Source organism: Chrysemys picta, chromosome 13 (genome assembly GCF_011386835.1).
Source record: "Chrysemys picta bellii isolate R12L10 chromosome 13, ASM1138683v2, whole genome shotgun sequence".
Classification (NCBI taxonomy): Eukaryota; Metazoa; Chordata; order Testudines; family Emydidae; genus Chrysemys; species Chrysemys picta.
The window spans coordinates 4,798,303-4,822,403 of record NC_088803.1 but is presented as its reverse complement, the minus strand read 5'-3'; the positions used below and the strand labels follow the sequence as shown (position 1 = coordinate 4,822,403).

General features: G+C 49.6%; 1 protein-coding gene and 2 gene segments (V, D, J or C); all 3 read right to left on the bottom strand.

Annotated features, from left to right (window-relative positions):
• LOC122173242 (Ig mu chain C region secreted form-like) overlaps window positions 1–24,101 on the bottom strand; it is a 1,717,225-nt gene that overhangs the window by 288,739 nt on the left and 1,404,385 nt on the right.
• On the bottom strand, window positions 8,171–10,219 carry LOC135975397 (uncharacterized). Its single transcript, XM_065566456.1, has 2 exons — window positions 9,643–10,219; window positions 8,171–8,646 (listed from the first exon to the last, which is right to left on the bottom strand). The coding sequence occupies exons 1-2, from the start codon at window positions 10,217–10,219 to the stop codon at window positions 8,171–8,173; spliced, it is 1,053 nt and encodes a 350-aa protein (XP_065422528.1).
• Window positions 12,936–23,188, bottom strand: LOC135975426 (immunoglobulin heavy variable 4-38-2-like). The segment is given in 3 exon segments: window positions 12,936–13,153; window positions 22,054–22,262; window positions 23,106–23,188. Coding segments are annotated over 3 exon segments (510 nt in total).

The following is a 24,101-nucleotide window of genomic DNA, read 5'->3' as shown; positions in this document are numbered from 1 at the left end:
CTCCTTATAAGGGACACCCGGTATTTCCTAGCGCGAATTCAGGTTCTTCGTGTGAGTTTGAGAGAGAAGCGCTGGGACCTTCTCACAACCGGGCTGCTAGCAGTGCATGACTGCATTTGAGATTCCTACCTGAATTTACGCAGGTGAAATTCACACCTTCTTTATCCCCTTCTTTAGCTCCCAATCCTAGTCCTAACCCTAAGAGAGAATTCTAACCCTGACCTGAGCACTTACCTTCACTTTAAAACTCAATGTGTATCTTAAAACGATAATATTAACTCTGCCCCTCAACTGAATGGTGACCCGAAATGTAATTTCTAACCCTGACTTCAAATATTAACCCTAACCCTACATTTATATCCTGAACCTAATGCTAAAAGCTGACCCTGACCTAACAATAAAGGCAAAGCCTTACCCTCAATGTAACCCTTAACAGAACACAAACCATTATCCCAGAGTGGGGCACAGGGATATAGCCAAGGCGGCGCAGTGATTCCCTGGCAGAGGTGGTGCTAGAACCCAGGCCCCAGGAATCCAGTGCTTGACCAATACGGGGAAGAGACTCTGTATTTAAAGCAACGTGACTGCGAGGAGAATTTGGTCCATTCTCTTTCTATTTGATACACACAGTAATTGTATTTATATGTCTGTTTGTGTGTTTGGGTTTATATGTGTTCATGTGAGAGTTTTCTGTGTGTTTATGGATGTATCTCTGTATGTGTGTGTTTATGTGTGTATATATTGTCAGGATGTGTTTATTTGTGTCTTTGGGCTTGCTTTTGTGTGTCTAGGTGTGTGTTTGGTTGGGGTTTTTGAGTGATTGTGAATATTTATGTGTTTGCCTGTGTGTTTTCATGCTTCCTCTGTATGTTTACTTATGTGTTTTTGTGTGGTAGTGATTGCTTTTATATGTGTTTGTGTATTTTTCTGTACGCACGTCTGTTTTGTTTGTGTGTCTGGAATAGAAGAAAAAGGGAGAGAGAATAAATCTTTCCATCTCAGTGTCTGATGCTCAGAGGAGTGCGGGGAGAGTGTGTGTGTGAATTAAACCGATTATGAAACTGCACCAGTCTGCAGCTATTTATAGCCCGGGAGACTTTCTCTGGGCTGCTCTCATCCCCTGTCCCTGGCAGTTGCGGGCTGGTAGCGCCCTCAGCAGTGGACACGTTGCACTGTTACTGCAGGGGAAGGTTTCTGTCTGAGCTCAGATTCACTTCCCCTCACTGTGTCTCTGGCGCAGTAATACACGGCGGTGTCCTCAGGCTTCATGCTGGTCATTTGCAGGTAGAAGTTGGAGCTGTCCTTGGAGGCTGTGAATCGCCCCTGGATGGAGGGGGAGTAGTAATTCGTGACTGAAGATTTGTGATAGTGAACCAGCCACTCCAGTCCCTTTCCCGGCAGCTGTCTGACCCAATCCATCCACCGGTCGTTAGGAACAAACCCGCTCACGGCGCATTTCAGCTGGGTGGATTCTCCGGGCTTCTTCACTTCGGGACCGGACTTGGTCAGAACAACCTGCGAACGGGCCCCTGGAGAGAGGGGGGAGGAGGGAGGAGGGAAAAGAGGGAACAGTGAAGGAACCAGTCAGGTTAAATACATTCTCCATCAATTAACAGGAATAAAATAAATAAAATAAACAAATAAACAAAATCGTGTTTACAATGTAACTACATTAGTGACAATAATATAACATCTGCCAGCATCTCAATATAACATGTTCCTGCACCCCAATGTGCTCAGGTGGAGAAAATACCTTCCAAAGCCGCTACAATGAAAAGTAAGTGGAGCCAAAGTCTCATTTTCCCTGGTATTGGAGGGGAAACTTCTCGAGGGATTGGCTGGTCAGGGGACTGCGGATGGTCTCTTCAGGTGCAGCCTGGGTCGAGAGAAGGAGATTTAAACAGGGAAATGTCACCCCAATTTGCATATCCCCCTCATTATAAAGGAGAGACAAACTCCTTCCATTACAGACCGGAATCACTTGCACAAGGGCTGAGAGAGGGGGACCCGACTGCACTTTGGCTATGTTTGTACAGCGCCTAGCACACTACGGTGGGATCCTCATTATATATCCTCATTTGTTCCTTCAGGGACAAATCTATACCTGCCTTGAATGATCCCAAATCCCTCGGCACGAGTTTAGACAGAAGTCCAAAAGCTACCTCTATCAGCTAATATCTATGGGCTATAGGGGGGAGGGGCGCAGACTCTGCTAGTGGTGAAAGTAGTTGAGGATCCCGGGAAGGGACTGGAGTCACACCCCTCCAGGTGTAAGGGCTGATCTACCGTCTGTTGAAGGGAATATAAAGACCCACTATTGGATTTAGCGGACTGTGGGTCAGGCCCTTAGAGAGAAGATTATCCGGCTAGTGAGCAGGGCAGCATCATGTGAAAATCTGTGCTTGTATTCAGGGCAGAGGTGTTTGGGACCTGACGTATCCTTTCAAGACAACGCTAGAACTATTGTTCCATTTTGTTATTTTTCAGAGGAAGCTGAGAGCATTTGTACCTATTTCCCAACAAACTGCGATAGGATTTTGACATCCGGCACTTTTAGGAACCTTTGAAATCCAAGTCCTAGTTGTCACACCTTGAACAATCGATTCCCCAAATATTCCTCTTCTGCGCTGTGCATTTTTACTCTACTGTCAGATAAGTTCCATATTCAAACATGTGAAGATTCAAGACTCCGCAGTTATTATGGACACATGATCATAGATGGATATACAGGTCTGATACCTGCTGACAGATATTTTTTCACTATCTGTAGATCCCATTCTTGTGCCTTGTGCTGGATTGTTTGTGGAAGTGCTGCCCCCACGCGGTGCACAAGAGAAGCACAATTCTGCAGCTTGAGTTTTTGTATTAGCAGTATCGGGATTCTCCTCACTGGCAAGTTTCTGTGCTGTAAAGCATCTTTGAGCGCTGCAACTCCCCAGGTGTACACACTGCCAAACCACTTACTGCGCAGAAACTGCGCCCTTGCGGCAGCGCTCTAAAAAATTCACCCCAACGCATTGCAAAATTGAAAGCCCCCATCCTGTTTGCTCGGAGATGCGGGCAGTGGTCTCACAGCATCTTTCCAGGTGGCCATGCCTGCTCCACAGTACCGGGTTTACCATGGCATGGCCCCGGCTCCAAAGGGGCCCCGGCCCGCCCTCTCTTTTCCGCTCTCTCCTGCGGATACCAGCAAGGACTGCCAGGGGCCCTTCGGGGGCGGGAGCCGTCAGCTTTAGTGCACTGCTGATTTCACATCCGTTGGACTCACAGAAATCCCTCTCCGGTATCCCCCTGCAGCATTGCCATCACCCCTTCGCTAGAGATGTGAAACTTGATTGACAGATGTGATCGCTCTGATCGAAGCTGTATGTGGAGATGCTGAGGTCCCGTCCCCCCGACTCCTCTCCCCTTGGTGTTGAAAGGGGACCTGGAGCTCAGCGCCTGTTGCATTCCATGGGTGCCAGGAAGGCAGAGCGAGCTATGATGGGAATCCACCTGATCGCTTTTAGTCCCAGCCCCAGCTCCGCCTGCCCGCTGGGCACCAGTGTAATTCCTGCTTCCCCCAGAGATCAGACCCGCTCCGTGTGTCCGACCCCCCAGAGCGGAGAAATCAGAATAATGCAGATTCCAAGGCCAGAAGGGATCATAGAGAGATAATCTCATCTGCCCGCCTCTAGACCAGCCTAGAGACTTGTCCCCAAATCGTTCCTAAGAGAGCTTTTAGAAAAACATCCCATCTGGATTTAACAATGGGCAGCGAGGGAGAACCCACCAGAACCCTGGGTACATTGTTCCAGTGGCTAATTACAATAAAAGGGACTTGAGTTTGTTTTCTTTGTAATGATGTTTCTGCCACTGTACCCAGGCAGGCAACTAGTGGAGTGAGACCGGAATCCAGGGGAAGAGGCGAATGAGCCAACGGATTATCCGAGCGTTAATGTCAGGATTTGGGTTGCACCAGTTGCTGGGCAGCGGCTGTTTAACCAGCATTTCAGCCAGGAGCATTTCTAGGTTGTGCATTTCAAAGTCTGCCTTTGCGGCAGAAGAAACACTAAGAAAACCCAGCCAGTGATCAAGCTCTGGTCATTATTTTGAACACCGCGTTGGGATTCCGAGGGGAGAACCAGGAGGAGTTTTTAGTCTTTCAAGGAGGCTCTGCTGCTGTTTTAGGCTGAAGGGATGTAGCACTAATTAGTGACAGCACAAGCTAATCACCCTATTAAACTAGCTAGACCCAGCCTGAGAATGGCAGGGCTGGACTTTGAAAAGTGCAGCTGCAAATGATCTCAAAGCGGGAAGTGAGACCAGTGCCCGCAGATGAGCCAGACACGGGGTGAGGGCTTCTCTCCTGGGTTTGGAGTTATGCTGACAAGCTCCCCCAGCTCGGACACAGAAACCACCCCCGGGCTGGGTCCAGGCGAGGCAGCGCCCGTGCTTCTGAAAGCGGCTCCGGGTCAGATGGAGATTTCAGGCGCAGGACTGGATAGGAAGGGGGGGCTTGTGGGTGAAGCTCTGGACTGGGGCTCTGGCGAGCCGCAGTCAGTTCCTGCCTCAGCTGTGAATTCCCTGCCCGTCAGTCAGTGCCTCAGTTTCCCACCTGCGTGTCTCGCGCCCCGTGACTTTAGAATAGGAACACTTCCCAACTAGAGCTGGGTGAATATTGGCAATTTTGAAATTAAAAAAAAAAAAATTCAAAAGGGAACAAAAAAGCTGAGATTTCGAAGTGTCCCTTGGAGCAACAATGCTGAGCAAGCTTCAGTTCAGACCCCTCCTATTGTTTCATTTTCATCCCGGAGGTGTAGTTTGGTTTGCTGGTCACCTTTTATGAAATATGGCGCAGTACTGAGTTGGCCACAGGAACCGACATGATAAAAATGTCACCCAAATCTACATGCTGCTGCCAAACATTTCGATTGTGACAAAACTGGAGTTTTGGGACCGAAAACGATTTGTCAAAAAACCAACAACTAAAAACTCTCACAGGACCCCTGCAAGCAGGGCAGTGCCATGGCTCCATCCCCAAGGCTCAGAGGGGCTGCTGAGGTACAGAGAGATTAAGTGACTGGCCCAGGGCCACCCTGGCAGTAAGTGATGAAGAAGGAACCGAACTAGACTGTTCTTCCTCCCTAGTCTGCTAGAAGCTCTTCTGGGCAGGGACCGTCTCTCACTCTGTGTGTGTGTCTACGCAGCAAGTGCTCCAGCTGCAGGTGTGCTGGGTAGTGTAGACACTTACTACAGAGACAAAAGGGCACAAGGGGTTTCCCCCTTGCTCTAGTAAATCCACCCCCATGAATGGCAGTAGCTGGAAGAATTCCTCCATCGACCCAGCTGCATCTGCAGTGTGGGTTATGTCAACCGAACTACAGCATACGGGGTTTAAATAGGCTCCGAGATCTTCCATTCCAGCGCTGGAGATGGGTCACTTTGGGTGAGGCACTGGGCTCTATGTCAGGGATCTCCAGGTGAAATGACCTCAAATTGGCACCACGATCTCTGCTCCAGCCCCTGCACTGACACACCAGCTTTGAAGCTGGTCTGACTAAATGGGGGATTTCAGCCTAGATTCTTTATTCGGCTTTGAATCAATTCCTGGAGTAACCTTCACTGTGGTGCCACTGGCGGTGGCTGCCTAATTGATCATTTCTATGGCGTGTGTCTGGTCGTTTCTAACCCCCAGCAAAAATCTGGTCCACGTTACAGACTCCACTTCTGTTTCCTTCTCTGCCACACACTCCCTGTGTCCCTGAACAAGTCACTTAGGCCTTGTCTACACTACGAGAGTAGTTCGATTTTACTTGCATCGAATTTTTGTAATCGATATTGCAAAGTCGAACGTGTGTGTCCACACTAAGGACAGTAATTCGACTTTGTGCGTCCACACTAACGGTGATAGCGTCGACATTCGAAGCGGTGCACTGTGGTCAGCTATCCCACAGTTCCCGCAGTCCCCTCTGCCCATTGGAATTCTGGGTGTAGCCGGCAATGCCTTCTGGGTAACAAAATGAGTCGAGGGTGCTTTTGGGAAACTGTCGTCATCCGTCCATCACTCCCGCCCTCCCTCCCTGAAAGCGCCGGCGGGAAAACAGTTCGCGCGCTTTTCCAGTCATTGACAGCGCGGACGCCACTGTACTCCGAGCATGGAGCACGCTGCGACCATCGCTGCAGTTGTGGCCGCTCTCAACGTCTCGCAGCTTATCATAAAGGTTTCCCTGAGGCAGATGCAGAAAAGTCAGGCGAGGAGGCTACGGCACCGCGGTGATGTCCTGAAGTCTGAGAGTAGCACAGACCTGTCAGAAAGCAGGCGACCCAGCGCCGAGGACATCACAGTGGCAATGGGTCATGTTGATGCCGTGGAACGGCGATTCTGGGCACGGGAAACAAGCACTGAGTGGTGGGACCGCATAGTGCTGCAGGTCTGGGATGAATCCCAGTGGCTGCGAAACTTTCGCATGCGGAAGGGAACTTTCCTGGAACTTTGTGAGTTGCTGTCCCCTGCCCTGAAGCGCAGTGACACCCGGTTGCGAGCTGCACTGAGTGTACAGAAGCGAGTGGCCATAGCCCTCTGGAAGCTTGCAACGCCAGACAGCTACCGGTCAGTCGCGAACCAGTTTGGGGTGGGCAAATCTACCGTGGGGGTTGTTGTGATGCAAGTAGCCAAGGCAATCGTTGATGTACTGCTGCCAAAGGTAGTGACCCTGGGAAACGTGGAGGCGATCATAGATGGCTTCGCAGCGATGGGATTCCCAAACTGCGGTGGGGCCATAGATGGAACTCACATCCCTATCCTGGCACCGGACCACCAGGCCACCCAGTACATTAACCGAAAGGGCTACTTTTCCATGGTGCTGCAAGCACTGGTGGACCACAGGGGACGTTTTACCAACATCTACGTGGGATGGCCGGGCAAGGTTCATGACGCTCGTGTTTTCAGGAACTCTGGTCTGTTTAGACGGCTGCAACAAGGTATTTACTTCCCGGACCACAAAATAACTGTTGGGGATGTGGAGATGCCTATAGTCATCCTCGGGGACCCAGCCTACCCGCTAATGCCCTGGCTCATGAAGCCCTATACTGGCGCCCTGGACACTGAAAAAGAACTCTTCAACTACCGGCTGAGCAAGTGCAGAATGGTGGTGGAGTGTGCTTTTGGCCGTCTCAAGGGGAGATGGAGAAGCTTACTGACTCGCTGTGATCTCAGCGAAACCAATATCCCCATTGTTATAGCAGCTTGCTGTGTGCTCCACAATCTCTGTGAGAGCAAGGGGGAGACCTTTATGGCGGGGTGGGAGGTTGAGGAAAATAGCCTGGCTGGTGATTACTCACAGCCAGACAGCCGGGCGATTAGAAGAGACCAGCGGGAAGCGCTGTGCATCCGGGAGGCTTTGAAAGCAAAGTTCCTGAGTGAGCAGGGTAACCTGTGACTTTATAGTTTGTGTACTGAGAAGCTAAACCTGCCCCCGTTTCTTTACCCAGTTAATGTTGACTATCCTATCCAGTTACATACCCCCTTCACCCCCCCTCCAACACACGTGTCGAAATAAAAATAGTTCTACTTTGTTAAAGCACACCGTTTTCTTTAATACTGTTTTAGCGGGAATTTTTTAAAACTGGGACGCAGACTGTGGTGCGGGGCGGGTGTAGTGTTGTGACGCGAATGCAGCTTCTAAACTCAAGGATTGACAGGCTCCGCTGCGGTGGGATGCTTGTTTCAACGGAGCCTGTCAACCCTCCTGATCGGGACTGTGTGTATGGGGGGTCTATTTGACTTTGTGGCAGGGGGAGGACGGTTACAGATCCCATGCTGTGTGGCTCTGTCATCCTGCCTAAGGACCGGCGCTTAAGATCTGTAACTGCCCTCCCCCTCCACAAAGTCACAGAGCAACCCCCCCCCCCCAACATTACATCAAAACAACCTCCCAGACTAACCGGGGCAACTAGTCACTGCATCACTGCACTGTGTATGTGCCCTGCTGCTGTGCCTGCCCCCGACTATGTACCCTGCCAAAGGAGACTGTCCTGTCCAATTTCCAACCCCCTTTCCCCTCCTCCTCCAAAAGAACATGATTGAAACAGTAGTTAACAGAAACGAATTTTTTATTATCAACTACACATGGCATTGGGAGGTGAAACTTGGACGGGGGCTTGTGTCAGGCGGGAAGGAAAGAACTTTTCAAATTTTGGGAAATGAGAGCCTTCTGCTACTAGAGCTCTCTGCAGGGGTGGAGTGAGACTTAGCAGGGACTCTGCCGCCTCTCCTTCTTTGCACTTTGGGTGAGGTGGGTATGGGACTTGGTGGCGGGGGAGGGCGGTTAGAGATGGACTGCAGCGGGGCTCTGTCCTCCTGCCTCCGTTCCTGCAGAACATCCACAAGGCGCCGGAGCGTGTCCGTTTGCTCCCTCAGTAGTCCAAGCAGCGTTTGAGTCGCCTGCTGGTCTTCCTGCCGCCACCTCTCCTCCCGATCCATGTTGGCTTGGTGCATTCGGGTCAAGTTCTCCCGCCACTGGGTCTGCTGTGCTGCCTGGGCTTGGGAAGAGGCCATAAGCTCAGAGAACATGTCCTCCCGTGTCCTCTTCTTCCTACGCCTAATCCGCGCTAGCCTCTGGGAGTGTGATTCCAGGCTAGGTTGTGAGACAGTCGCAGACGGGGCTGTGGAAATGGGAAAAAAGGGAGTGAATTCCTCAGAAAGATAAATGTAGTTGTGAACAAAGAACATAGTCTTTCTCTGTGAACAAGACCATGCACAGCACCTTTCACATGCGCACTCAGCACAAGGTCGAATTCTCGGCCTTCGCATTCAGTGCCTGGGGTCTTGAACAGCACATTTGAGAAGCGAGGCAGCACAACGGAATTTCTGTTGCAGGCAGACATGGTAAGCCGTACACTTGTGGCAGTTTAAAACTTTTATATTACCACTGGCCTCATTTCACATTTAAATCAATGTCAGTCCCTGCTGCCAGCAATCCGGCAAGCGGGAACTCTGCCCCTGTCCCACCCCCCTCGCGGCTGTCCCCGGGAACGATCCCTTTCGGCTGCCCCTCTCCCGCCTCCACCGCGTGGCTGCAAACCAGCGGTTACAGTTCTGTAAAGGAACGGGAAAGCAGTCCCAACACTAACATTCCCCTACCTAATTAAAAGCAGGTCACCATGGCCGACATCACCCTGATGAGGATCTCCGAGAGCGACAAAGAGAGAATGCTCCGGGAAAGCCTCCAAAGACCAGGGCCGTATGCTGCCCTGCTGTGCAGAGCAATGATCCCCGAGTACTTGATAATCTCGTGGCGCGGCAACGTGTCGTACTTCGGAGGACCCAATAAGGCCGCTCTCCCCAAGAACCTCATGCAACGGCTTTCAAGTTACCTCCAGGAGAGCTTCATCGAGATGTCCCAGGAGGATTACTGCTCTATCCCCGGACACATAGACCGCATTTTACTGTAGCTGCAGTAGCAGGGAATAAACAGTAGAGCGGCTTGTGCAGGACAATCACTGAAAACCGGACATTGCTAGATTTCTTTTCAAAACTTGCACTGCCCATTACTAAACCGTTAAGCGCCTAGGGCACACTAATCATGAACAACCCATTCTTTTAATTGTTAATATTCCTGTTTTGTTAAAAATAAATGTTTAGATGTTTACAACACTTACTGGCTGATCCTTCACCAGATTCTGTGTCCGGGGTAACGGCTGGGGACGCTTCGTAGGGGATCTCTGTAAGGGTGATGAAGAGATCCTGGCTGTCGGGGAAATCAGCGTTGTGAGAGCTGCCGACTGCCTCGCCCTCCTCATCTCCTTCCTCATCTTCCCCGTCCCCTAACATGTCCGAGGAACCGGCCGTGGACAGTATCCCATCCTCAGAGTCCACGGTCACTGGTGGGGTAGTGGTGGCGGCAGCACCGAGGATGGAATGCAGTGCCTCGTAGAAACGAGATGTCTGGGGATGGGATCCGGAGCGTCCGTTTGCCTCTTTGGTCTTCTGGTAGCCTTGTCTCAGCTCCTTGATTTTCACGCGGCACTGCGTTGCATCCCGGCTGTATCCTCTCTCTGCCATGTCTTTAGAGATCTTCTCGTAGATCTTTGCATTCCTTCTTTTGGATCGCAGCTCGGAAAGCACGGACTCATCGCCCCACACAGCGATGAGATCCAAGACTTCACGATCAGTCCATGCTGGGGCTCTCTTTCTATTCCCAGACTGCACGGCCATCACTGCTGGAGAGCTCTGCATCGTTGCCAGTGCTGCTGTGCTCGCCACGATGTCCAGACAGGAAATGAGATTCAAACTGGCCAGACAGGAAAAGGAATTCAAATTCAAATTTTCCCGGGGCTTTTCCTGTGTGGCTGGTCAGAGCATCCGAGCTCGCACTGCTGTCCAGAGCGTCAACAGAGTGGTGCACTGTGGGATAGCTCCCGGAGCTATTAGCGTCGATTTCCATCCACACCTAGCCTAATTCGACATGGCCATGTCGAATTTAGCGCTACTCCCCTCGTCGGGGAGGAGTACAGAAGTCGAATTAAAGAGACCTCTATGTCGAACTAAATAGCTTCGCGGTGTGGACGGGTGCAGGGTTAATTCGATTTAACGGCGCTAACTTCGACATAAACGCCTAGTGTAGACCAGGCCTTAGTCTGGCTGGGCCTCAGTTCCCCCTTTGTCAAATGGGGAATAACAGCACTCCCCGCCACACAGGGATGTGGTGAGGCTTGGCTACTGCGGTGATGGGAGCCATAAAATTACCTAAGATAGAAACATACATGATCACAGTATGTCCCTGCCTCAGTTCCCAATATGGACCAGCCTCCTAGAAGTGTTGCGAGGATCAGTATGTTACAGATAGCACGGTAATGGGCAGCATTAGGAGAGATCAATAGACTGGGAGAGGAGGTGTTACCAGTTTGCCCGTTACCTTGGGGTATGCTCACTTATTCGGGTTACTCTTGGAGGGGAGTGGGGGTTCTGTGATCCTATCAATGTATTGCTTGTGTCACGTGTGTTTTCATATGGAGCTCTACTTCTCCCTTCTGCAAGTCCCCTCCCAATGAAGCTACCCTGCAGGACCTAGGCTCCCCCGGGCTGGGTTCCTCCAGCCCCAGAACCGGATGAACACACACACTAACAGAGCAAGTCTGAGCAGACCGGGTCAATCAGCACTGTGAACCTGACCCTTTATTTGTCCTTGGACCTACTGAGCTGGAGGAAGCAGCACTTTCAAGCTACCTCTTCTTATGTGCCCCATGGCTCCATGGACTGGGTCAAGCAGCACTTTCAAGCTGTTACCCTTATGCGTCCCAGATTCAGCACGTCCCTATCCCCACTCCCCCAACACAATTGTACTGGCAGTAACCTACTCGATGAGCAAACCCCGCAGTATTTTGGGCGCTGCAGGGATCTTTAGCTTAGGTAAAAGCGTTGCTGTAGAGTGAATGGGGGAAGCTAAAAACACAAACGAGTGAAGTTCAGCGAGAGAGAGAGAAGCAACCAACTTAACCATAGAAGTTATTTATTGAATAATAGTGATAACAACACAAGGAGAGCTAAACCAACCTAACATACATGATTAAAGGTTAATACCTAAGGTAGAAAGGAAAAGAGAGAGAGAGAAAGAGGGGGGGGGCCTCACCCACTCCATGAGGCTTGAACTGGTCGGGGTTCCCAGATGATGGTGGTAGCTGAGGGTCCTGAGTGCTGGAGACAGGCAGAGCCCCCAGCACGATCAGTCAGGAGAAGATGGAGTTCCAGTGGAACTGATGCATAGTTTGGATCTAAGCATCAGAACCCTGACTGGAGGGTGAGTAGGGATTTTTGTAGAGAAATGACAATGGTTGTAGGGAGAACACTAGATTTGTTTATAGGTAAGCTGATGACTCAAGGGTTTTCTTTAGGCTAGACAATAGGAGCTGATCACTCTTGGCTATGGGTGGTGTTTTCTTCCAGGGAGCTCACAATGCAACTAGGCTGCTTCAGTATTTTGGATCTCAATCAAGGATTTATTACTAGAATTGGTCTGATCACTGCTGAGCTGGGTGGGGGCAGGCGTAGGTTCATTAGCATCTGGAGCTGAGATTCCCATGATGCAGTGCTTCCCTGCTTTTCTGGTCCCAGGGTTCAGTGCGGTTCTCTGTTCTCCATTCTCTCATGCAGATGAGGTTAGGGGAGTTGTCTTTGCTCTCCATTCTGTATGCAAATGGAGATGTCTTAATCTTGTCACCCTTGTCAGGAGGGGTCTAGGTGTGTCTCCCAACGCCCTTCACTGCTCTCTGCCAGTGTTTTTTCCTCTGATGGGTTTTGGTTTAAGCAGAGGCTGGCGGGTGGGGGTGTCTTTCATGAGTCAGGCTGGATAGTGCACCCTGGTTCCCCAAGAACACAGAGCTGACTGGTATCAGAGGAGAGTCAGAAACAATGGCTGGAAAGTTCATCAATATTCCCAGCTGGAAAGGGAATGTACACACTCCAGACCAGGGAAGATTTGTGCGTGTGTATCTCTGGAGTGATTGAGTCTTGCTCTGGGTGTTTGCGCTGGTGCATGTATCCTTTTTGGCTGTTCTTGAGGGAATGAGACCGGGTTTGACATGTGGATGAATGTGGCTGGTGACAGAAAGATCACGGCAGAGAGCTTGTCAAATTCTTTTCGGGTTACTATACTGAATTCCCTGCACTTAGATTGTAGAAGGCCAAACTCTTCCTTACAGGGATACAAGATCGTGGTGTGTGTGTTGCACATGTTGGTCCTGTTACTTTTAGTGGAAAGATGGGATGAGAAAGTCCGCAAGCAGAATTTACACGGCCTGCACTAAACCGTCAGGGGTGAAATCATTTCAGCACCTGAGTTTTCACTGGTTTCTACCTAGTCATGAATTTTCACCATGTGCGAGTGAAAACAGAGGCTCTCCCTTTTCTGTCATCTAGCGGAAAGGTGGGTCTCCTGCTTTTCTAGACAGACAAACTACAGCGTCATGGAGGCCTGAATGTCTGTGCAGACTCCACTTCCCCTTTCTGTTCGGCTTCCTGCTTTGCTCTGTGTCACTATCTCTCTGGCACAGTAATAGGTGGCGGTGTCTGCAGCTGTCAGGGAGCGGAGCTGCAGGGAGAACTGGTTCTTGGAGGAATCTACCGTGATGGTGATCCTGCTTTGAAGGGATGTGGTGGAGCTTGTGCCTCCATCTTTAATTACACAAGAACATAAGAATGGCCCTACTGGGTCAGACCAAAGGTCCATCTAGCCCAGTGTCCTGTCTTCTGACAGGGGCCAGTGCCAGGTGCCCCAGAGGGAATGAACAGAACAGGGAATCACAGAGTGATCCATCCCCTGTCGCCCATTCCCAGCTTCTGGCAAACAATAATTATATATCCCATCCTTTCCAGCCCTTTCCTGGGACTCTGCCGGATCCAGTTCCAGTAGCAACAGCCACTAGAGATGTTTGCGCTGCAATCTCCAGAGACAGCACAGGTCAGGGTGAGGGTCACTCGGGGCTTCGCCGCTCCTGGGCCGGACGGGACCAGCTGAACTTGCTAGTGGAAGTGACTGGAAGAGAGCTAACGTAACACCAATATTTAAAAAGGGCTCTAGAGGTGATCCCAGCTGTAAGGGTGCCGACTCACCCCTGCGGCGCCTCCTGCTGGTCGTCTGGGGGAATCAGCTCAATCCAGCCTCCAGAGCGCCCTCTGTAGGCTGGTGATCCGTCTTACCGCTTCGGGCCCCCGTGTCCCTCCCAGGAGCCCGGTGCCATTATCTGGGGGGCTGCCCCCTGGCAGAACCACATTCTCTGGGTTTCCCCTCCCCAGGGAACCCCCACCCACTATCCCTACCTCGCCTCAGAATAAGGCCACTGCCAGTCACCAACTAGCCCCTGCTCCCTGGGGCAGACTACAGTATAGGCCACTCATCATCAGCAAGGTTGGGTTTGGACCTGCTGCCTTGGCCTAGCCCTGGGCTGTCCTCTGCAACCCCCCAGTACCCCTTGGCCTTCTCCTAGGCCGCAGCCTGGGGCTTTCCAGGCAGGAGCTCCCCAGCTCCTCAGCCTTTCCCCACCCTGCTCCACGCAGGTACCCTGTGTCTAGCGCCCTGCAGCCAGGCCCTTCTCTCTCTGCACTCAGAGAGAGAGACTGTGTCTGAGCGCCTGGCTCCCTGCCTTTATAGGGCCTGCTGAGTCTCTTTGGGGTGTGGCCCCAGCTGCCACCACTTCCCCCAATCAGCTCAGCCTTCAAGCTGCCTGCTCCCTGGGCTATCTCAGGCCCTTCCAGGCCGGAGCAGGTGTCCACCCTGCTACACCAGCAATCACAGACCGGTAAGTCTAACGTCAGTACCGGGCAAATTAGCTGAAACAATCATAAAGAATAAAATTGTCAGACACATAGAAGAACATAAATTGTTGGGCAAAAGTCAACATGGTTTCTGTAAATGGAAATCATGTCTTACTAATCTATTAGAGTTCTTTGAAGGGGTCAACAAACATGTGGACAAGGGGGATCCAGTGGACATAGTATACTTAGATTTCTAGAAAGCCTTTGACAAGGTCCCTCACCAAAGGCTCTTAGGTAAATTAAGTTGTCATGGGGTAAGAGGGAAGATCCTTTCATGGATTGAGAACTGGTTAAAAGACAGGGAACAAAGGGTAGGAATAAATGGTAAATTTTCAGAATGGAGAGGGGTAACTAGTGGTGTTCCCCAAGGGTCAGTCCTAGGACCAATCCTATTCAACTTATTCATAAATGATCTGGAGAAAGGGGTAAACAGTGAGCAGGGCCGGCTCCAGGCACCAGCATTCCAAGCATGTGCTTGGGTCGGCAAAAAGCCTAGAGCCGGCCCTGACAGTGAGGTGGCAAAGTTTGCAGATGATACTAAACTGCTCAAGATAGTTAAGACCAAAGCAGACTGTGAAGAACTTCAAAAAGATCTCACAAAACTAGGTGATTGGGCAACAAAATGGCAAATGAAATTTAATGCAGATAAATGTAAAGTAATGCACATTGGAAAAAATAACCCCAACTATACATACAATATGATGGGGGCTAATTTAGCTACAACTAATCAGGAAAGAGATCTTGGAGTCATCGTGGATAGTGCTCTGAAAATGTCCACGCAGTGTGCAGCGACAGTCAAAAACGCAAACAGGATGTTAGGAATCATTAAAAAGGGGATAGAGAATAAGACTGAGAATATCTTATTGCCCTTATATAAATCCATGGTACGCCCACATCTTGAATACTGCGTACAGATGTGGTCTTCTCATCTAAAAAAAGATATACTGGCATTAGAAAAAGTTCAGAAAAGGGCAACTAAAATGATTAGGGGGTTGGAACGAGTCCCATATGAGGAGAGATTAAAGAGGGTAGGACTTTTCAACTTGGAAAAGAGGAAACTAAGGGGGAATATGATAGAGGTCTATAAAATCATGAGTGGTGTGGAGAAAGTGAATAAAGAAAAGTTATTTACTTTTCCCATAATATAAGAACTAAGTGCCACCAAATGAAATTAATGGGCAGCAGGTTTAAAACAAATAAAAGGAAGTTCTTCTTCACACAGCACACAGTCAACTTGTGGAACTCCTTGCCTGAGGAGGTTGTGAAGGCTAGGATTATAACAGGGTTTAAAAGAGAACTGGATAAATTCATGGAGGTTAAGTCCATTAATGGCTATTAGCCAGGATGGGTAAGGAATGGTGTCCCTAGACTCTGTTTTTCAGAGGGTGGAGATGGACGGGAGGAGAGAGATCACTTGATCATTACCAGTTAGGTTCACTCCCTCTGGGGCACCTGGCATTGGCCACTGTCGGTAGACAGGATACTGGGCTAGATGGACCTTTGGTCTGCCCCAGTATGGCCATTCTTATGTTCTTATGTTGGATGCCTGGGAAGTGGGGAAAATGATTATGGGTCTTATCATTCTTACCCCAGTTTTACTCCATAGACCTCAAGTTTAGGATATGCAAGTTCCCTGCGTTCCCCAGAAATATTCACAAGTCAGGGCAGATAAGAGTAAACTGAAAACCCATAGTGACTCCATGATTTGTTAGGGCAGCACTCAGTCAGATATCACTGTCCGAGCTGCAAGAACCTGGGGTTTGTATTTAAACAGGAGCCCACCTAGAAGCAGTGATTTGCATGTGGGTTTCACTGGGGGGTTATAAGGGAAGGCAGGGAGCTGTCTGTGTGTCTGGGGATCTCCCCCTGTGACATGACTACACCATACAGCAGAGTACTGGAGAAATACATCCTCCCACTAGCTCAACCTGAATTAACCGAGGCCTTGGCCAGAGACCAGAGGACAGAGTGTAAAAGCCACACAGGAGGCAGTGTGGTCTAGTGGGTAAAGGCACTGGATTCTATTATTGTCTATGCTGCTGGTGACCTTAGGCAAGTCACTGCTCTGTCCCTCTGTTTCACCATCTATAAAATCACCTCCTTTGTGAAGCACTTTGAGATCTACATTTTACCCTAAGAAATCATGATAAGTGCCCTAAAAGAGATATTACTGTGGTTATAGATCACTTTGTCTGAATGCAGCTGATTCATTCCTGTCCAGGCTTTTCTTTTCTTTCTGTCTAGTTGTGTGATTATATTTATTCTTTTACAAATAGAACGAGAGGGATCTATTTAAACAGATCACTAGAATTATTTCCTTCATTTGTTTTTCCTTAGAAACATGGAGGCAATTCTGTTTTGCAAAGTCAATTCTGAAAGACAGGAAGAAGCAGATGGCTAAAGGTGCTAAGGTGCCTACAGGTTACCTTCAAAATATCCAAGGTGCCCAAGACCCCTTGATTTCAATGGGGAAAAGGCCCCTGTTTGTGTTTGGAAAATCCCACCAAGCACCTAACCATCTTTACAAATGTGGCCCCAAATGCATTGGGCACGTGCAGCTCACCTTGATTTCAATTCGATGTATTGGGTCACCAGCACTTCTACAAAGGATATAACTTCTCCATATTGGATTTTCTAAAGAGCCTGAGTAATTTAGGAGGAGTTCCTTTGACTTTCAATGTCACTAAATCACTAGGAGACATACTTTACAAGGTATTTAGGTGCCTAAAGTTGTGATACATGTCCAATGGGATTTACAAAAGTCTTTAAGTGAATTAGGTACCTAAGTCCCATTGATTTTCATTGGGAGTTAGGTGTCTAAAGTACTTAGGTAGTAGGTACTGTTGTAAATGCTACTAGGCATCTATATGCATCTGTAAACACTTGGGACCCGATTTCTAAAGGTATTCCAAGTGGGAATTTTCAAAATCCTCTAAGTACATACATACTCTGTAGCTCTGGCCTTTAGTCGCTTTTGAAAATCCCACACTTCATTCTTGTGTGTTTCGTTAGCAATAAGCGATGCAGCCGGCAGCAGAGTTGTAGGGAACTGATATTTATTGAGTCAATGCTACGTGCTTGGCGGCCCATGTTTGTCTATTAGCAGCTTGAACAAGCTTGCAATTCTGAGCCTGTGGTGTGACACCAAATTAGAACCCACTTAGATCCTGACCCTCTTTTATCCTGTTCCGCCCATCATGTCATTCTTGTGTATTTCAGTCAAAACTCATGAAACTATTTCTTCTTGAAGCACAGTCATAGAAATTATTTGCGGGAACACACACACTCCAACAACATATTAAATTCAAATAATGATGTGACCATCCATCCATTCTTTTCTACTAAAAGTATGTGCAGAGAGATCTTATTAACAGACTGAAATCCATGTAGTTTGTTTAAATTAGTAAGAGAAGCCTAAAATACATCAAGACCCCACTCTCTGTAAAGTGGAAAAATACAACGCCACTCCCTAACATCCTGGTGTCACGGTGGGGTGGTAGTATTTATTAGCAGCACAATAATAAACGGTCTTCAGTGGTGAGTGCATTCAACATGAGATAATACTCATTTCTGTGTCCCTAGATATGAGTAATCAGTTTTGGAACTACGGAGCAGGGTGTGAAGCACCACCTCCATTAATGTGTCCAATCCATTCCAGCTGTCTCTGTTGAGTTTGACAGACACATCCTCAGTCATAAGAATCAATGATGGGGACACCAGCCACAGCGCAGGTCAGCTGGAGTGACCCTAAAGGTTTCAGAACCGGTAGCCTGATTGCAACCATGGCTGTGTCAATTGCACCTAAGAAAGGACACCTGGGAATAACAGGGGTGGAGGAGTTCAAAGCACAAGCAACCACGTACAAGGAAGAAGGAATCCATCACACAAAAAGATGGTGTTAGACAAATAACTACGTCCCACTGCCTCCTATCAAAACTCACAGGGCCACAGGATGAGTAGGCCAAGGGAAATGATCAAAGCTTTAATCATTCTTTTATGGGAAGATTTAACAAGAATGATAGAATTCAGATGGACAAAAACCTCTGGGGGTTTCTATTTAAACAAGAAACCCAGATGGCTGATTTGCATGACGTGTACATGCTTCAGTGGCAGATATAAAAACAACCAAGTGGTTATTTTGTCGCTACCTCTCTCCTCCCGCTTCTGTTCTGTAGGGGAAGCATCTGTGCAGCTCAGGAAATGAATGTTAAAGGAAGTCAGAGCGGTCAGTGATTAGAGATGGGGCGCTGGGGTCTCCTGGGTTCTATGTTCACTTTTGGAAAGGGAGCGTGGTCCAGTGGGTTAGAGCAGAGGAGCTTGGACTGAGGAATTCAGGCTCCTCTTTCCAGCTCTGGGAGGGGAGTGGGGTCTAGTGGTTAGAGCGGGGGGATCTGGGAGCCAGGACTCCTGGGTTCTATCCCCAGCTCTGGGAAGGGAGTAGGGTATAGTGGGTTAGAGCAGAGGAGCTCGGAGTCATGAATTTAGGCTTCAATTCCCAGCTCTGGGAGGGGAGTGGGGTCTAAGTGGTTATAAAAGGAGGTGGTGGGGCCTGGCCTGGTTTCTATGCCCAAATCTGTGAAGAGAACATGGTGTAGTCCAGGGATCGTCAACCTTTGGCACGCGGCTCGCCAGGGTAAGCACCCCGGCGGGCCAGGCCACTTTGTTTACCTGCCACATCGGCAGGTTCAGCCGATTGCAGCTCCCATTGGCGGCGGTTTGCAGCTCCAGGCCAATGGGGGCGGTGGGAAGCGGCTCGGGACGAGGGATGTGTTGGCCACTGCTTCCTGCCGCCCCCATTGGCCTGGAGCATTGAACCACGGCCAATGGGAGCCGCGATCGGCCAAACCTGCGGACGCAGCAGGTAAACAAACTGGCCCGGACTGCCAGGGGCTTTCCCTGGTGAGCCGCATGCCAAAGGTTGCCGATCCCTGGTGTAGTGTGTTTTAGAATCTGGGAGTCAGGGCTCCTGGGTTTTATCCCAGATCTGGGAAGGGAATTGGGTCCAGCAGATTACAGAAGGGGGCCTTTGTAAGCCAGGAGTCCCTGGGTTCTCTCCCAGGTTTGGGAGCAGATTGGTGCCTATAGGAGCGGTGCCGGGGTTTTTGCTGCCCTAGGCGGCAGCGCTCCTCCTCTGAGAATTCGGCAGCGGGGGTCCTTCCTCTCCGCTTCTTCGGGGCACTTTGGTGGTGGGTCCCGGAGCGAGTGAAGGACCCGTCGCCGAATTTCCACCAAAGAGGCGGAGCAGAAGGACCTCCTGCCACCAAATTTCCGCCGAGGATGGCAAAATGCCACCCCCCAAATCCTGCCACTTTAGGCAACCGCCTAGGGTTGCCTAGTGGAAGCACTGGCCCTGGGTGCCTGGTGGGTAAAGCAGAAAGGGCTGGAAGTTAACACTCCTGGGTTCTATTCTCGCCTCTTAATGGAGAGTGGGATCAAATGGTTAGAATAGGAAAAGGGGAGTTATGAAGCTTCCCTTCCCTGACTGAAGCACTGACTTTATTTGTGACCTGGGGAATGTCACTTAGAGTAAGATTTTCAAAGAAGCTGAACATTCCAATTACTTTAGGCTGGGATTCTCCCAGAAACCTGGCACCTAACTCCCCTGTGTCCCCTTGGAAATTCAAGCACTATTGTGGTCGTTTGGATATCTTCATGCTTTAAGGTAATGGGATAAGCTGAAGGTACAAATGCCTCAAGCGATGGGCATTGCGGAAGCTACAGAAATTAGTAGAATTCTGCTGTAATTTAGGGTTATTTTTACAAGATGCAAGGTTGGAGGTTGAGGAAACCTTGGCAGAGTGAGAGCGAGACAGAGATAGAGAGAAGCATAGAGACAGAATGGATCTCCCCCTCTCCCCCCGTGGTCGATACACAAGGGAAAGTCATATAAGTGGCCAATTTACTGTCTTGGATCTTAAGAAGAAACGCCTGTGTTTCTTCCCCACTGATTCCGTTTGTTTCATTAATTTCACTTAACTTACACATATACATGTTCAGTCCATGACCCAGATAGAAAAAAATTCACGGGCATAGAAGTTGCTGGAGTTATGTCCATTTACACCAGGAGAAAATTATTTATATATTTATGTAACTCTTCTGCCCATCAGAGTTGGCAGCAACAAGGGCCGGGTTCAGTATCTAGGGGGTTTCTTTTCAATAACACAATGCAAAACCGGCTCAAGCCCCCACCCAGTGACCTGGGACAATTACATACCACCAACCTGGTGCCTCTAAGAGGCAATGCTTCCCCTCTCGCAAACACAGAGTCTGGGTGTAGCAAAAGCCTTTCAATAAAGGAGGGAAACAATGCAGCATTACGTTGGGGAAACACCACAAACAGGATTCATAATCGTAAATCATGAGCAAAGAAAGCAGTTCAGCAACCCAAAAGTCCCATTAACATGCCCGTCCTTTCCCTGCACCTCACTCGCAGCTGCTGTCCTTGGATCATGCAGACTCAGACTTCTGAGGTGCATCCGCAGAGTTCACCTCCCAACCTGGATGGAAGGGGAGATAAGGAGACACCCTACACAATCTGCTGCCCAGGCACTCTCTTACTGTGGCAACACCCACTGGTCATGGCTCCTCACTAACCATCCTGCTGGTGGCACCAAGATGTCTTCAGGGTCCCCCTCTTATCACAGCTCTCAGGGATTTTAGCTGTCAGTAGGGGCGCCTCACTGCTTAGGCACACTGGGAAGTCTCTTGAATCAGAGAAACAGTCCCAAAGCAGGTCTAGTACTTAGACCTAGGTGTTAGTGGGTGTCACTGTGCAGCATATAACAAGACTCTCAATTGCGTCTGAGGGCATGTCTATACTTCCCTCCAAAGGGATGGATCCAGCAGGAGTCAATTTATCACATCTAGTGAAGATGCGACAAATCAAACACGGAACACTCTCCCATCAACTCTAGTACTCCCTTGGTATCCTACTGTTAATTGAATTGTCTCCTTAGACTAACCTTTTCCTTGGAAGTAGAATAAGGAGATAAAAAAGAATAATTGGAGGGGGTGTGAATGTAATAAAAAAAACTGACTTTCAAGGGCAGTTGGCGCCTAATTCCCCTAGGCTTTGAATATCCAAGCCTGTATCCTGTGTTGCTTGCATCTCAGTCCTATTTTTATTGTCTGTTTAGGGTGGGATTTTCCAAAACATCCAAGTCCCTTAGGAAGTTAAAGTGAGATTTTCAGAAGAGCCTAGGGTCTTTCTACATGATAGAACTCAGAAACATTTAAGATTAATTAACTAAAGATGTGACGTGAACGTGCATTAAACCCCTGCATGTGGATGCTCTCATTTAGAAGAAAAGTTGCCCGAATTCCCTTAAAGGGGGATTTTCCTTAATGTCCCCATGTACGTATAAGAATCAGAACTGGAATCCAGGGCTTCTGTTCTCTAGTGCCAAGCCTAGACTAGACCACAGATCTTCTGACTCCTGTTAACTGCTCTACCCATTTGGGTGACTTCCTCTCCTTTCCCCTGCAGGACGATAACTACTTTGTTCCACAGGTGTCCCCCGCCTTCCTATTTACTGGTTTGGGGAGTGGCAGGCCCTTGCACTCAATCCGCCTCACTGCACTGTAGAGAAACACCCCAGTTTTTATTTCCTCTGTGTCACGGTGTCACTGTCTGGCACGGTAATACATGGCAGTATCTGCAGCTGTCAGGGAGCTCAGCTGAAGGGAGAATTCATTTTTGGAAACATCTACAGAGATGGCTAATCGGCTTTTAAGAGACTGGGCAGAGAAAGTCCTCCCACCTCCATATATCTCTGCCATCCATCCCAGCCCTTTGCCAGGGGGTTGCCGGATCCGGTGCCACCAGTACCCGCTGGAAATGGAGTAACCAGACACCGCACAGGTTAGTTTGAAGGTCTCGCTGGGCTTCACCGCTCCCGGGCTGGACTCCACCAGCTGAATCTCTGAGAGGACACCTGGGAAAATGGAAAATAATAAGAATTTCAGCGCACTTTAAAGGCAAAGTGGAAACATCGAGGTTTTACTTTCTGTCTTAGGTAATTACCTACATGAAGGGGCGGCCAAGAGGAGAAGGAAAATGTATAAACACATCATGGTCTCTAGCAAGGACACTTTCTCTGCGGCAGATCTCCAGCTGGGTTTCGGAGGAGGCAGCTAGAAAAGAAATTCCCGGCTGAGCTATGCGGGGACTGAGTCTGAATAGAAGGAGTAGTTTCTATTTGAGAAGAAAGCCCCAGCCAGCAATTCACATGAAGTTTCAACACACCGGGTAGAGAAGAGAGGAAAGAAGATTACTGGGAACTCCTTCCCTACAGATGAAAATCGTGTCGGGTGGACATGGCCCATGGCCTGTGGTCTGATCCAGCATCCACCAACCTCACAGGAACTGCTGCCATTGACTTCAGCGGACACTGGAGCTGAGCTGAGCTGATGAAGTTTGAATTTAAGAGTAATATTTGGGGCAGAACTTCAGCTGGAGTCAATTCTTGTTCTTGAGCACGTGCCCCAATGACTTTCCTCTGACTAATGTAGGGGGCGAACTTGGGAACCTGTCTCCCATGTGTTATTTCAAAATCCGGGTATACGTGACCAAATCCCATTCACTCAGTGTCTAGGTTAAAGTCAAAAGAAAAGTTCAGCAATATAGGCTAATATTGGTAAAAAAAAAAAGTAGTTCGACTCTCTCTCCATCTCTTGTTTTCAGTTTTCCCCAACCAACACACAGGATCACCCAACATACACACACACACACACACACACAAAAACCACATTCAGCTGCATCCCAAAAACAGCAACAAGAGCCACACACACAGCACCTGCACCACACACTCACAATAACCACAGAATACAGATGTACACAGCCAGAGCAATATCGCACAAACACAGAGATGTTGACAACACAAGCACAAAGCGCATACTCGCCCAATGCAGACACAACACAGCAGCACCAACCCAATAGTCACATTGTTTAAATAATTCTCAGTAACATCCACATCGATGGATAGTACTTTAAAAATAGGGTTACCATATTTCCACAATCAAAAAAGAGGACACTGGGGGGGAGCCCCGCTCCCGCCCCACCCCCATCCACTCCCTCCCACTTCCCACCCCCTGACTGCCCCCCTCAGAACTCCCAACCCCCCTTGTTCTTGTCCCCTGACTGCCTCCTCCTGAGAACCCCCCCCACCCTAACTGCCCCCCTAGAACCCTACCCGTCCCCTGACTGCCCCGACCCTTATGGGTGGCAGGTTTGTAGAAATTTTGGTGGTGTCCAGAACCCGCTCCCCCCAACTCCACCTCCCCCACCTGCCTAAGGCTCTGGGAGGGGGGTTGGGTGGGGGAGGAGGTCTGAGGTGCAGGTCCTGGGCTGGGGATTAGGGTGCAGGAGGGGTGCAGGCTCTGGGATGGAGTTTGGGTGCTGCGTGCAGGCTCCAGGCTGGGGCAGGGGGTGGGTGTGCAGGAGGGGGTGAGGGGTGCAGGCTCTGGGATGGCGTTTGGGGGTGGGAGGCGGTGTAAAGGGAGGGGGTGCAGGCTTTGGGAGGGAGTTTGAGGGCAGGAGTGGGTGTGTGGGAAGGGGAGGAGGATTGGGAGGGAGTTTGGGGATAGGAGGGGATGCAGGGGTGAGGACTGTGGGTCTGATGATGAGGGGTTCATGATGCAGGAGGGGGCTCAGGGCTGAGGCAGAGGATTAGGGTGTGGGGGGATGAGGGCTCTGGCTGGGGCTGGGGATGAGGGGTTCATGATGCAGGAAGAGGCTCAGGGCTGGGGCAGAGGATTAGGGTGTGGGGGGATGAGGGTTGGGGCTGGGTATGAGGGGTTTGGGGCGTTG